The sequence below is a fragment of the Gymnoscopelus microlampas genome (assembly GCF_963454915.1).
Source record: "Gymnoscopelus microlampas genome assembly, chromosome: 17".
Taxonomy (NCBI): domain Eukaryota; kingdom Metazoa; phylum Chordata; class Actinopteri; order Myctophiformes; family Myctophidae; genus Gymnoscopelus; species Gymnoscopelus microlampas.
The window spans coordinates 40506832-40521449 of NC_139954.1; the positions used below are offsets into that span (position 1 = coordinate 40506832).

General features: G+C 44.6%; 1 protein-coding gene across 3 annotated transcripts in view; it reads left to right on the top strand.

Annotated features, from left to right (window-relative positions):
• Positions 1-14618, top strand: part of erbb4b (erb-b2 receptor tyrosine kinase 4b) — a 623270-nt gene that overhangs the window by 341043 nt on the left and 267609 nt on the right. For all 3 annotated transcript variants that reach the window (XR_014602804.1, XM_084085440.1, XM_084085441.1), the window contains exon 3: positions 12450-12636. Coding sequence is in view for 2 of the 3 variants with exons in the window: in XM_084085440.1 (XP_083941566.1) it covers positions 12450-12636 (187 nt within the window). In the remaining variant the exon portion in view is untranslated. The remainder of the gene's footprint in view (positions 1-12449; positions 12637-14618) is intronic.

The window sequence follows — 14618 nt, forward strand, 5'->3', positions numbered from 1 at the left end:
CACAAAAGCATCAAAAGTAGCAGATCAAATCAGCTTGTAGATCTGCAACTTTTGAATGTTTTGAATCATGAAAAGTAACAGTTTTTGAGGTGTCTTTCCGCCCGACAGAGACGATATAGTCCTGCAAGGCCTGAGACATCTGTGGCTAAAACACAGTGAGTTGGATCAACACTGGGTTGTAAAGATGCTGAATAACCTACAGTACAGGAACGTAGGTTTAGACCAAAAATAACGAAACATCACAATCTTACATGTTGTGCTAATTGTTTGGTAAACAGCACTAGTGTGTGTGTGTGTGTGTGTGTGTGTGTGTGTGTGTGTGTGTGTGTGTGGGGGGGGGGGGGGGGGGGGGGGGGGTCTCCTTTCATGCTATTTCACAAATTGCAGATTGAGACTTAATTGGTCGAAACCAAATGATTCCAGTCATGATGTTCTTATCCATGCTAATACACAGGGTTCGATTTAGTCTCTGTCGGGTGGAAACCTCATATGTCCAAAACTGTTACTTTTCAGGATTCAAGTAGGGCATTCATTTACGATAAAACAAACAAAAGGTTTCTGCCCGACAGCAACAATTTACTGGGGTGGAAGGAGGGGGGGACCCCCATTCATGCCTGTGCTGTTTATATCCCCCCTCTGGGTCATTCATTTATAAATGTCTGCTGGGTATATTTATTTTTGTCCTTGCTACTGGTCAGACTGAATTAAATACCTGTTCAGGGCCAGTGGCAGCGCCATGCAAACTGGGCAATAGCCCGGGGTACCAAGTCCTTAGGGGCGCCGTAGGGTGCCAAGCAACAGGGGAAGTTGTTTTTATTTATTTGTTTGTTTCCTGTGAAGTTTCGGTCAGTGAGAGAGAGTTTGTTAATGGTTATGTCTTGAGTCATAGTGACATGCCTATATATGGGTGTATCAGGTTTGTTTGTGGTTATGTCTGAGTCAGAGTGACGTGGCCGTGGTCCTGCCTATATATGGGCGTATGGGTTTGTTTATGGTTATGTCTGAGTCAGAGTCACATGGTCCGGCCCTCCCAGACGCCAATTTTACAATAGGATTGTGACAGGCCTAACTCTACCGTGGTCACAGCAGTGTCATGAAGCAAAGTCCGCCGCTGCCAAGGAAGAGCAGCTAGGAACTCCGTCCAGGATCACAGTAAAATCCTCAGTGCTATACCTGATCCATTTGTAACTACAACATTTTGTACATTCTCAGAGTTAAATGAACACAGAAGATTTTATTTACTGTAGTTTTTGTCTTCCTAGGCTTGTGTTTGGGTTTATTCCACCTTGTTTGAATGTGCAGCGAGCTCCCTGAGCCAAATGGGTGTTTCTGAAAAGGGCTGGCATTGACCCATCGGCGAGGCGAGGGATGGAACTCCAGACAAAGGAGCTACAGCTTCATTTGTTTACCGTTCCTCCAGTGAACTCTCTCTAATCTCACATGGGAAACACGTAGGTAGGCACACTCAGAGCTCATATACGCACACCTCAGCACCTCACAGAGAGAGGCATGCTGGGAATGCTTGTTTGAAGGTGTGGTCATCGGCCAGGCCCAGAGGGAAGTCCTGTAACTCCCAGGGAGAGGAATACTCCTGCCTCAGAATGATACACACACACACACACACACACACACACACACACACACACACACACACACACACACACACACACACACACACACACACACACACACACACACACACACACACACAGACAGAGACGATTTATATCATGCAGTATGGTAAATGTGATTGAGTTCAGAGAACTTTCTCTTCTCTGTCGTTGATCATGTATCAAAGATTTCTTCTCCAAAATCTCTTAAGGCCGTGACACACTGAAAGCGCCACTGGATCAGTGGTTCTCAAACTTTTTCATGTCAAGGACCCCCAAAATTATAGGTATTTGGCCGCCAACCCCCGTCTCAAAATATTTTGTTCCAGGGACCCCCAGAAGTAAAGATTTGAGTTCAAAATGTTGGCTTTAGAAATATATGTATACATTCAAAGATTTGCGCAAACTTCGCTTATTTAACAACAAAACATCACACTCTTACATATTGTGCTAATTGTTTGGTAAACAGCACTAGTGTGTGTGTGTGTGTGTGGGGGGGGGGGGGGGGGTCTCCTTTCATGCTATTTCACAAATTGCAGATTAAGACTTAATTGGCCGAAACAAAACGATTCCAGTCATGTCTTATCCATACTAATACACAGGGTTCGATTTCGTCTCTGTCGGGTGGAAACCTCATATGTCAAAAACTGTTACTTTTCAGGATTCAAATAAGAAAATTGCATAAGTAGCAGATCTACAAGCTCTAAACGCGTCGCTTCGCGCCGCGTTTAGAGCTTGTGGATCTGCTACTTATGATACTCTTGTGAGACGCTGTAGTTTGATCAAGTAGGGCGTTAATTATGAAAAAACAAACAGTTATGTGGAGATAAGAGGTTTCTGCCCGACAGCAACAGTTGGCTGGGGTGGAAGGAGGGGGGGACCACCATTCATGCCTGTGCTGTTTATATCCCCCCCCCCTCTCTGGGTCATTCATTTATAAATGTCTGCTGGGTATATTTATTTTTGTCCTTGCTTCTGGTCAGACTGAATTAAATACCTGTTCAGGGCCAGTGGCAGCGCCATGCAAACTGGGCGATAGCCCGGGGCACCAAGTCCTTAGGGGCGCCATAGGGTGCCAAGCCACAGGTGAAATTGTTTTTATTTATTAGTTTGTGTCCCTTGAAGTTTCGGTCAGAGAGAGAGAGAGAGAGACAGCCAGAGGGTGGTATAGAGACAAAAGTGATCTGATTCATCTGATCTTTCTTCAATGAACATGGTGTTGGTTATTATGTTGATTACATTTTTAGCTGTCATCTCTCAGTTGTAATAGTTTAGCATTTTGCGGTCCTACTACATTGATGAGGAGGATGCTCAGGTTCACTGGCTCACTGTACAGTATGTAGGCTATGGTTTGATCTTCAAACAGTAGTCTTGTGTACTTGCGTTTCAGAGTGATATGCGTGATGCGTTTGCCTCTGCCAGTGTGAGACGTGCTCCTATGAGCCGTACAGTAGGCCTACATAATATACTTAGAGCCTGACTGAAGGCCAAGATGTTTATTTACCATCATTTTGACGTGTGTGGTCGTAACGTTAAAACCTAAACCTACATTTAATGTTGGTATCAATAGCGTACTGCTTTTAAAATACAGCCGACTTAAATATGATGATTTGTTTTGTGGGGGGGATTATTTTGTCCCTGGGCGCAACATTGTTTCGTTCCTTTTGGGAAATGTGGATTGTCTGATACATAAAGCAATATACCGGAAATAACCGATCTCACAGCACGTCAGCACATCACATTTACAAACAATAATATACATATGAAGGTTAATATGAATGACACACACACACACACACACACACACACACACACACACACACACACACACACACACACACACACACACACACACACACACACACACACACACACACACCCAAGTACAACACTACACAGCACTAACAAATAGATGTGCAAAACATACTAAAGTAAAAATCCCTCAGTGTTTTCCTCCTGCAGCCAGTGGCGTGCACAGACATTTTGAGGGGCAGGTGCTCAAGTAAATTATACTTTTTTTTGTTGACTTGGTCTGCTCTTTTTTCCCTCTACACCTATACCTCTTTGCCAAAATAGCCGATCGCAGCGCGAGGCGTTGTGTAGATCTGCTATTTTTGGCTAAAGTTCTCCTCAGAAGAGGGATGCTAGGTTTCGAGTGGTTATGGTAAAAAGAAAAATCATATCACATAAAGAATTGGCGGACCCCCTGTAGTAACTTTGAGGACCCCTTAGGGGTCCCGGACCCCCTGTTGAAGACCCCTGCTGTAAACTGAAAAAAAAAAAAAACTATTTCTCCCCCTTTTTTTCAAAAGGGCACTTCTGGTCAAGAGGGCAAAGGGTAGGTGCTCTAGCACCACCTAGAGTCTATCTGTGCACGTCCCTGCCTGCAGCAGTAGTCTACTCGTTGCTCCATGCTCCTGCTCTGTTTTGAGTGTCATGGTATGTTGTGGTGGTGATGTGCACACATCGCAGCGCACCGCTCGTCAATGCGTCTTGACAAGCAGAGCTCTGCTACTGTCGCAACGCGTGAGGCTCAGAATAGACGTCCAAACAACACGCCGCCTCGGCCAGTGTGTGAAGTAGGCTACACACGCTTGCTGCTGCTTCAAAGCCTCAGTTACCTACTGTCTGTGGAGACTAGGGGTTGCATCCAGCCTGGCCAGGCGTTTCAACAAACACAATATGTATTTGGACATATCGGTGTCGAACGACTCGGCGGCGGGCACCGCACTCCCTCGAGTCCTTGCCGATGTGCGCACCGAGTTTGAAGTTGGTCGGTCCCATATATGGCATGTACATGACCATATATGGGCATAGTGGTCTGATCTGTGGCTCTGGACAGCCTGAGTTCCATATCACAGTAAAATCCTCAGTGCTATAATTGATCCATTTGTAACTACAACATTTTGTACATTCTCAGAGTTAAATGAACACAGAAGATTGTATTTACTGTAGTTTTTGTCTTCCTAGGCTTGTGTTTGAGTTTATTCCACCTTGTTTGAATGTGCAGCGAGCTCCCTGAGCCAAATGGGTGTTTCTGGGGAAAAGGGCTGGCATTGACCCATCGCCGAGGCGAGGGATGGAACTCCAGACAAAGGAGCTACACAGCTTCATTTGTTTACCGTTCCTCCAGTAAAGTCTCTCTAATCTCACGTGGCATTTTTTTTGTTGTTGCATGAAAACACATAGGTAGGCACACTCAGACGGACGCACACCTCAGCACCTCCAAGAGAGAGGCATGCTGGGAATGCCTGTTTGAAGTTGATGTCATCGGCCAGGCCCAGAGGGAAGTCCTGTAACTCCCAGGGAGAGGAATACTCCTGCCTCAGAATGACACACACACACACACACACACACACACACACACACACACACACACACACACACACACACACACACACACACACACACACACACACACACACACACACACACACACACACACAGTGTCACACACACACACACACACACACACACACACACACAGTGTCACACACGCACACATTGTTGCTCATGTATCAAAGATTTCCTCTCCCAAATCTCTTAAGGCCGTGACACACTGAAAGCGTCACTGACGCCCTGCAAGAAATGTCTATGTTGCTGCAACTCATTTTGGATGGTCTGTGGGTGGTCTGTGGGTGGTCTCTCGGTGGTCTGTGGATGGTCCAGGGACCCTCAGGGGTCATTGAGGGGGTTTCAGGGGGTCACCAGCTAAATGTGTTAATAAATAATTCATACAGCTTTACCTCTTTAAACCTATACATACAGTACATTGGCTCATCTTAAAAATGAGAATATTTTGGAATATTTCAAAAACATTTTAACAACGCAAATCTTGTCTAATAATCTTTGTCCACTGGTACAAAATATGGGGCGACTGGGGCAAAATGCATATTAATTTAGGGGTCCTTGACCTGAAACGTTTGAGAACCCGCTGCTTTGCTTATAACACTGAGGTCAGAGAATAATACTTCACAAAAGATTTACTACAGGTGCTTCCATGGCAACAACACGGTTGTGATACGACCTCTCTCCCACGTTGCCACGGTCAAAGGCAATATTTCAACTTGACCGTCTGCCGGAGCTGAAGTGTATTCGGACGTGCTATATGGTCGTGTACGTTCTGCTTCCATAATACGACACTGGTAGGCATTCCATCTCGTGTCTGTCAGGTGGAAAGAACACATGTACAAACAGGATTTAACCCATTAAGGCCGGAAATGCATCTCTGTCATTTTTAAGATTTCTTTGGCTTTTCAAAAATAGCAGATATACAAGCTCGGTGCCGCACCATGAGCTTGTATATCTGCTATTTTTAGAAAATTTGTGGAAAATTTGTGCAAATCTTTGAATATGTATTTTTTTAAGCAAACATTTTTAACTCTGTTACAACTTCTGGGGGTCCCTGGAACAAAATATTTTGAAATAGGGGGTCCACGGCCTGATACATTTTCAAAAAATGATTCTACAAAAACATTTGTAGAATCCCCAGTACCAACGATTTGAGTTAGACTTGTTTGCTTTAAAAAATATATATATTCAAAGATTTGCACAATATTTTCACGATTTTTCAAACAAATTGCAGATCTACAAGCGCATAGCGCGGCACTCGGTGCCGCGCTATGCGCTTGTATATCTGCTATTTTTGAATAGCCTAAAGAAATCAAAAATATGACAGAGATGCGTTCCTGGTCTTAATGGGTTAAAATCCCAAGTAGCAAAAGTAGCAGATCTACGAGCTTCGAGCATGGCGATCTGCTACTTCTGATGCTTTTGTGTGACGCTGTAGTATGATCAAGGAGGGCGTTAAAATACGGAGATAAGAGGTTTCTACCTCGACAGCGACAACCTGTTATTTTGCTGTTATAGTTATGGATCAGGGGGTGGGGGTTGTCTCAGAGGGGCTTTAGGTAGCAACGCCGTACCCCATCAGCACATGCAAACCCACATTTCCTGTATGGAAATGGGAGGTATAATCATGCTAATGTATGTCATTATACACAAACACCAGCCCCCCGGCCCACATCCATCCATCTCAACTCCATGCCTTTGCCCTCCTCTCTTCTCTTTCTCTCTCTCTCTCTCTCTCTCTGCTCTTGCTGAGCTGGAACAGGTGGGGTTTTAATTATGCATTAAAATATATGGAGACCCTCTCTCTCCGATCCACTTGACTGAGCCCCTCCTCCCTTAACATTCCCTGCCACCGGCACTACCCCCCCTTTCCTCTCTGTCTTTCCCTCTCTCTCTCTCTCTTTCTCTCTCTTTCTGGTCCATCTCCCTCTCTCTCCTTTCCTCTCTTAGCCCTCTCTCCCCCCCCCCCCCCATCTTTCCTCCACTGGCTTCCCTCCCTCCCTCCCTCCCTCCCTCCTCTCAGAAGTTGAGGATTGAAGGACTCCATTTCCAAACCGGGCACGTCTCGGTGACTCAAGTGAGGGTTTTGTTCCGCCGCCATACTTCCGCTCACAAATGCCCTGTGTTGCAAGAGAGCAGAGAGGAGGGGAGAGGAGAGAGAGTGGCTGAAAATCCTCGTTAATCTAGTAAACCTGTCTCCCCCTCTCTCTCTCTCTCGCTCTCTTTCATGTTTGCTCTTTTCCATGCCCCCCCCCCCCCCCCCCCCCTTCTCTTGGGGTTTGGGGGAGCAATGGGGTTGTTCACAGTTTCTACTGGAGACGTTGTTCAACAACAACATGCTGGTCAGCAGGGTGCTAATTACAGAGGCAAAATAATATTGTTTTTCCTCAATAATTTGCTTGTGATACAGTGGTTCCCAAACTATGGGTCCCAGGGGAGTCCCCAAATTATTTTGGAGGGGGGGTCCCCAGATGATTAGCTTAATGTGCAACATTGTTTTCTCACTCAACAGTAAACAAACCAACATACAATATAATATATATGTAAGTGTATACAGGGTATGTCTGCACATTTCTAAAGTTACAATTTAATTACTTTTAAGACCCTTTTTTGCCAAATTGTCAAATATTACGTAAGAAAGAGGCAAACATTGTGCAAATAGTCAATCTACAAGCTCACAATGCCTCGCAGTGCAAGGCGTTGTGAGCTCTAGTCAAATGAATGTAATGCCTACAATTCCAAAGCTTGTCAGGGTGGGGGTCCCCACTTCAAATATGATTCTTTCGAAGGGTCACGGCCTGAAAAGTTCTGTCTGTGACTCAGAGGAAATATGTGGACAGTTCACAAACCTGCCTACCAGTGACATGATCAGTAGGCAGGTTTGGATATTTTATTGTATTTTTGCAAGGACAATGGCTTCTATTTCAACCTGCTAACCTTCCAGTAAGATATATGCTGTAGTTTCCAATAATGGGAAGTGGGAATCCCCCATCGATGATGTCATTGGTAGGAAGGTTTCTGAACTGTCCATATAGCCCACAAATGAGACGCAGAGTGAGTGAATAGATAGGAATTGTGCCATCTTGAGCATTTAGGACCAATTATATGAATATGAGGTTGAAAATGGGTTGAAAGTGCTCCTTTAAGAAGCAAAATAAGGCTGTGTCACTGTCGTTGTTGCCCTGCGGTATGTGTCTTTGGTTTGAGTTGAAGGTGGAGGCGCTATTTTTTACTGGGAAAAAATCCAGGACGACGCAAGGTCATGCTTTTTATATTTAGCCTGTAATTGTGGTCTAATTGTGCTGCGGCTAAATACGGTAGCTCACGCTAATGACTCAACGTGGCGTTGGGTTCTGTTCTGCTGACACGAGAGGGAGCGGAACATGCCCGTTACGAAACCGACCACACCACCAGTGTTGCCAAGTCTGCTTATTATAAGCGTTGCTGTAAATATTGGTAGTTTCTGAAGTGCATTTGCTTATTTGGGCTTCCTTCCTAATGTTTGTAGTTTGTAGATAGGCTATTTTCAAATAGTCAAAGTACTGTAGCCTAAATGATGGTAAAACTGGTCACTTCTTTTGTTTGGGCTTGTTTTCGTAGACCTGCTGCTTGTTTCTCTCGCACGATCTGGCAACACTGCGCACCACCCCACGTGCACAAAGTGGGCTCGATTAGCTTACCATGACTTTTTTGTCTTAGTTTCGTATTGGTGTTTCTCAATGTCTAATGTTGGTGTAACTATTAGATGTTGGTGTTCAAATGTACAGTAAGGGTTCTATTTGTTTTATTATTTAATGTTGCATGCATTGATCCAGCACAGGTTTTGCTTTGGAGGAGACCTGGCTGCCACCGATTGGTGGGGCACCTTCCATCAAGCTAAACCAATCAAGCTGTCAGCAGCTGTGTTAATTGGCAGTGTGTTAGACGCTGTTCCATATGTGTGGTCCTTATAGAGAGGTTTCCTGTTAGTAAACATGAGAGGAATATGACCGCGCAGCTGCGGGGGGAAGCCTATGGGTGCGTTTGGAAATTACGCACCGGAGCACACTCGCCTATTAGTTTGTATTGGCCAGTGCGCTCACTGCCGCTCAGGGCTGTATTTTCGAACGCGCCTTTCCCCCAGGCATGCGCAGATTGCGCATTCTGCTCTGTGATGACGTCGCGCGGAAATCCGTCTATTGTGTGTTGAATGTTGAGTACTGAAAGTTCAGTGACGTTCAGTTCTAGTACACATTGCCTTTGACTTTTTTGAACCCAATCGCTAATATCAATATACAGTACATGTGATTAGGTTTCACAGTTTTGTGAAGAGCCCCAGCACCAGGTAATATACAGTTAACTTTTGATATAGTTTAGATTAGTCAGATTAGAGTAGACTTCTATTGTATTTTTGATTTGGTGTTGGTTATGATAGTCAGGGGTTTAAAAACAAGGTTAAGTTTGTTCTATTTGTTTATTGTTTGTGCGTTGGAGGGGTATTTTTCTGCATTATATAAAATCAGAGGTTTAAGTTCATGTATTTGTTTTTTTTTGTGTATCCATAATTCAAGAAAACTGAAAAAAAGAACAAGCAGTAAAAACAAAACTTCACTTGACAACCCGTATGTGACAATCCTTTTATTCCCCTGGACGGGGATGTAACAGTAACACTTTGGAACATGTCTTTCAGATGAGAGCATGCTGTAGTGTGTTGGCCTGGCACACAGTACAGTAGTAGCTATAGTCTTGCCTGCAGGGGTAGGCACTAGGCAGGGTAAAGCTTGTTTTGTTGATCAGTGTTTAATGAAAGTGACCACGCAGAGCCCGGTCTGGCCATTAACTCTGCACTGGACTGTAATCATTACAAGTTGTTTGCCTTTTTTTCTCCACGCAGTTCGTTATCGAACAAACAATCTAAGAGGAGGGTAGAACAAACAGTGTGTGTGCCATCCGCTCTCTCTCTCTCTCTCTCTCTCTGCATACACAGGCAGCACTTTGGAAAGTATCGATTCGGCCGGCTTGAAAATAACAAGCTAGCAGGGCGAATAAACAGGCTTGGCAAAGTGAACAAAAGCTCTCATGAAGTGAGAGGGCCCGAATTGAATATCAGCCCCGTAAATCCCTAAATTAAATTAGCCTGAGAACATTGTAGATACCAGTGCGTGCTGCTATCTTGCCCTCTTTTATTCTCCCCTTCTTCTCATTCCCTTTTTTTCTTCACCATGCTGGCAGCAGTTATTTTCCCCCTCTTTTCTTTTTTTTTTGGAGGTTGCTAGGTAACTAGGAAGCTGTTTTTTAAATCTTTGCTATGGATGCTGGTGTGTTATGATGAAGAAAAGGCCTTCTGGGTTCCAGGGGGAGCAGGGCTGTCCAAGACCGGGTCACAGTTTTGGGGAGGTGGTGGAGGGTTTAGCCTGTCCCTCACTGGATTAGGGGCCTGCAGGCTGCAACTATTTATTAATTATTTCCTTCAAAACGCTGCGCTGTTTAGGGCTGTAGAATCGACGACGAGCACCCATACAGTATGTAACTTTGTTTATAGGCTAAAGCGCATTTAATGATTATTTTTATTACGATTATCACACATCGGTGTCATGCTAAAAATAGTGCCAACAGACGATCTACAAGCTCACAACGTGTCGCATTGCAACACGTCTTTTACAAAAACATTGTGTACCTTTTTTTAAATTTTGAAAAACATGCCCAAAATATATAATCAATTATTTTATTAAATTGTTGACTATTGATTAATCAATGAAATCAATTAGTTCTATTAACTCAGATGTCCGTGTTTGGCTCTTACGTGTGATGGTACACACTGCACAGTGAGGGCACAAATGTGGACCCTTATGGCTCCATTTGGTCACATGTGTGCCAGTCTGTCACACCGACCTTTTACTGCCCCATACTTATTTATGTTGGATGCTGAACCTACTAGTATACACAGACAAAAATATGAATCCAACTCGCACCTTCCCATCCCTGTGTGTGTCTGGTCTCTCCATGCTTATTAAGACTAATCAGCGTGGTGATGATGACAGAGATGTGACTGCAACAACCTCTTGATGGCTGACGGCCATGTCCTCTGTGACAGCTGTCATCCACCGTGGCGCTGCTGCCAGTCAACCACACCATGGGACTTCACTGCCTTAAGCCATACTTATAGTCCGTCGTACGTACGGAGTTGCGTGCCGAGAATAGACGATCTACAAGCTGGCAACGCGTCGCATCTGCGACGCGTTGCGAGCTTGTAGATTGGCTATTTTCGGAGGACGACAGAGACAGAGATAAATTAGGCATTACCAGGTCGTCAGTGGCGTGGCGCCACTTTTACAGGCGAGCCCCTGATGATTGCGGGCAGTCAGTGGAGGGCACGGCGTGGAAAGACCTGTCTCGCTAATGACAGCCGCCACAATGGTGGATGATGGGGCACCAAGAGAGTGGACAGCGGAGTGTCACTTTGATTCATACAGCGCCCCCGATCCGGGGGCCGCATAGCGTACGTGGCTCCTGGCGTGAGGCCGAACAGTTAGTTATGTCGTCCATTCTAAATGACATTTGAAGCATCAAAGTGATGACGGTCCTTTGTTGCTCAGTCACACCCGGTGCCAAAGTTTTCTAGCGACGTTTAGACACCCGCACCCCCAGGGTGCTCCCGAATGAGTGACTCGGCTGGTGTCGAAAGTGACCTTGCTGACGGATGCTAGATAGTCAAAGGGACAGTGCCCTCAGTACACACCTGTCTAACTACTTCTCCAAAGTGAGTGACACCCACGGCCACAACACCATCCATTAAAGGATGTCCTTTTAAATTGTCCTGAAAAAAACCCTAGCAGGAGACCACAAGGGGAGGTAAATGTAAATTCCAATCCACGGCTGCCGTTTCTCATTTTTCTCCTTTGTACATATAGTGTTTTTTATTTGTAAATTTGTTATGCAATGTTGATGAATTGAATGCATAGGACCACAATGGAAACAGGTCCCAAGGATTTTTTTGTGTTATCCTTTTAGCCTTAATGTAGCAATTACAGCCTGTCCCTAATGGCCGTTTAAGAGCACCTACTAAGTTTGGGAAGTTTAGAGTTGGAGTTATGGTTGTTTAAACCCCAGCCAATAGGAACACAGAGGGGGCGGAGCAATGGTGCTTTAGTGTGTGTGTGTGTGTGTGTGTGTGTGTGTGTGTGTGTGTGTGTGTGTGTGTGTGTGTGTGTGTGTGTGTGTGTGTGTGTGTGTGTGTGTGTGTACTACACATGTTCACGCGCACATGTACTGAGCCAGCTTGTGTGTGTGCATGTCTTTAAGTGGCGCATGTGTTGCACCGTCTCCTGTGTTTCATTAGTGTAACTGGTTGCATCTTTGTGTTGCAATCAGCTGCAGCTGTTGTTGCCGTGCTCATACAGACATACGGACAAACACACTCGGTTACTTGTTGGAGCGGCTGGCACCGCTCAGAAATGCCACCCTCCTTTTGTTGAGTTCCGTTGTTTCTCTTTCTCTCTCTCTCTGCAGTCTATCCGCGAGGTGACGGGGTACGTGCTTGTGGCTCTGAACCAGTTCGACTACCTGCCTCTGGAGAACCTGAGGATCATCCGAGGCACCAAGCTGTACGAGGACCGCTACTCCCTGGCCATCTTCCTGAACTACAGGCGCGACGGGAACTTTGGCCTGCGTCAGCTGGGCCTGAAGAACCTCACAGGTAAGGTTCACTTTGTTTGAATTGTCGGAGAACGCCAGTGGTGGAAAACGTTGTTGTATGTAAAAATGTTGTATCTTAGGTATGTTTTACTTAAGTATAAGTATCAATACTGCAATGTAGACATACTCAAGCCTGGCATTGGCCAGACTGAAGGTGGATTCACTCTCACGTTCCTCCCCGTTATCAGTTTGGCCAATGCCAGGCTAGAAATACTCTGCTACAAGTAAAAGTCCCGAATTCAAAATCTACTTGAGTAAAAGCACAAAGGTATTGGTATCAAAATGTACTCAAACTCTCAAAGTACCAAAAGTAGAAAGTACTCATTATGTACTTTCTACATAATGTCCCATTTCACAAGTTTTCAAATAGAGGTTTGCGGCCCTCCCGTTTAGTAGCCTGGCCCGCACATCGGAGACAGAGACAGTAGAGCGTGTAGACGTTCATTGCAACACTGGTGCTTGTTTCTCGCACATGATTTGGCAACACCAGAGCCCATGATGGTCCGCTTGTTTTTCATTTATGTGGCAACACCCGAAGGCAAAAACAAAACCGAAACTTAACTTGTGCTAAACTAAAGGGTTTCTCTTCCGGTGTGGTCGCTACTGTGGCAAAATATTGTTGGACGAAAATAATTATGCTACAAAGAGGCAAATGTATAGAGAGCAATGGAAAGTGGACGAAACAATGCGTAAATGTAGTGCGCACGTTGTGGCTAGTGTTGTAGTGATTGAGCTTGTAGATCTGCTATTTTCAAAAGATTTGTATACAATTTGAACTTGTGAAATGGGACATTCTGCACAATGAGTACTTTTACGTTTGGTCCCTTTAAGTATATTTTGATGCCAATACTTTTGTACTTTCACTCTTTTTAAAAAATTTGGACTTTTACTTGAAACAGAGTATTTCTTCACTGCAGTATTGACACTTTTACTTGAGTACAAAATGTGAGTACTTTTTCCACCACTGTGGACAGTACGGTAGCTCCATCATCACTGCCAGTGGAGCCGCAGTCACTCCACCTGAACAAGCACTGGCTGCACGAATTTGTGGAGTGAAATCTTGTGTGTTTCTTGTCTCAGTCCATCATCCTACAGTCCTTGTCCTTTGTGCTACGGTTTGGTACATTGTGTTGTCGAGCAGACACTAGAACAGCGTGTAGAGCAGAGCATAAATTAATAAGGTGTCTTGTCTTTTTTTTATGTTAAGCAAATTGTCCTGTTTGGCTCGACTACAAAGAGACGACGGGAGCTTCTTTGGAGTGTCCTTTCGGCGCTGGGCACACATTGTGTGGACGAAACGCCGAGCTGTTCTTTGATAGAGAGGACATGAGTATCGACACAACCCCTTGAATCCATTGTGTTCTCAATCTTTTATGAAAGCGCTGATATAATTTAGCATTCACAGCCCAGAGAGTCTGAATGCTCCCAATACAATGACTGCAATCAAAGAGCAAATACAAACCTGATTAAAAAACAGAACATTTCTGTGGTCAGATAAATGGGCACAGTGGTAAAAGTCCTGGTAGTTTAAAAGGCTGTCTTTTGCTTTCACTTTCCTATGCAGCACTTAACAGCTAGTTATCGTGTTTAAATGAACCTCAACTTTCTTCCCTGAACTATACCCAAGTTTTTATTTCACCTACTTTTGAAAATGTCCAAATAGGGTTGGGGTTAACTGATTTAAACCGTACGTGCCTTTAAGCACTGTCGGACGACCCATGTGGCGAAAATAGCCTATCTACAAGTTCTCAATGCATAATTTGCGATGCAACGTTGTGAGCTTGTAGATCGGCTGTTTTTAGTTAACATATTTAGTGGATAGCGAAAACAAGAGGGGGCTTAGTATATAGGCCTAGAGCCCTTGGGAATCCGGTCAATTGGGTTTAAGTGGTTAAATCGAGTCAACTTTTACATCATACATCACTCGAACCGCCAGATGATCCGCCAAATGAAAACAGCTATTTTCATTATGCGATGATCAGG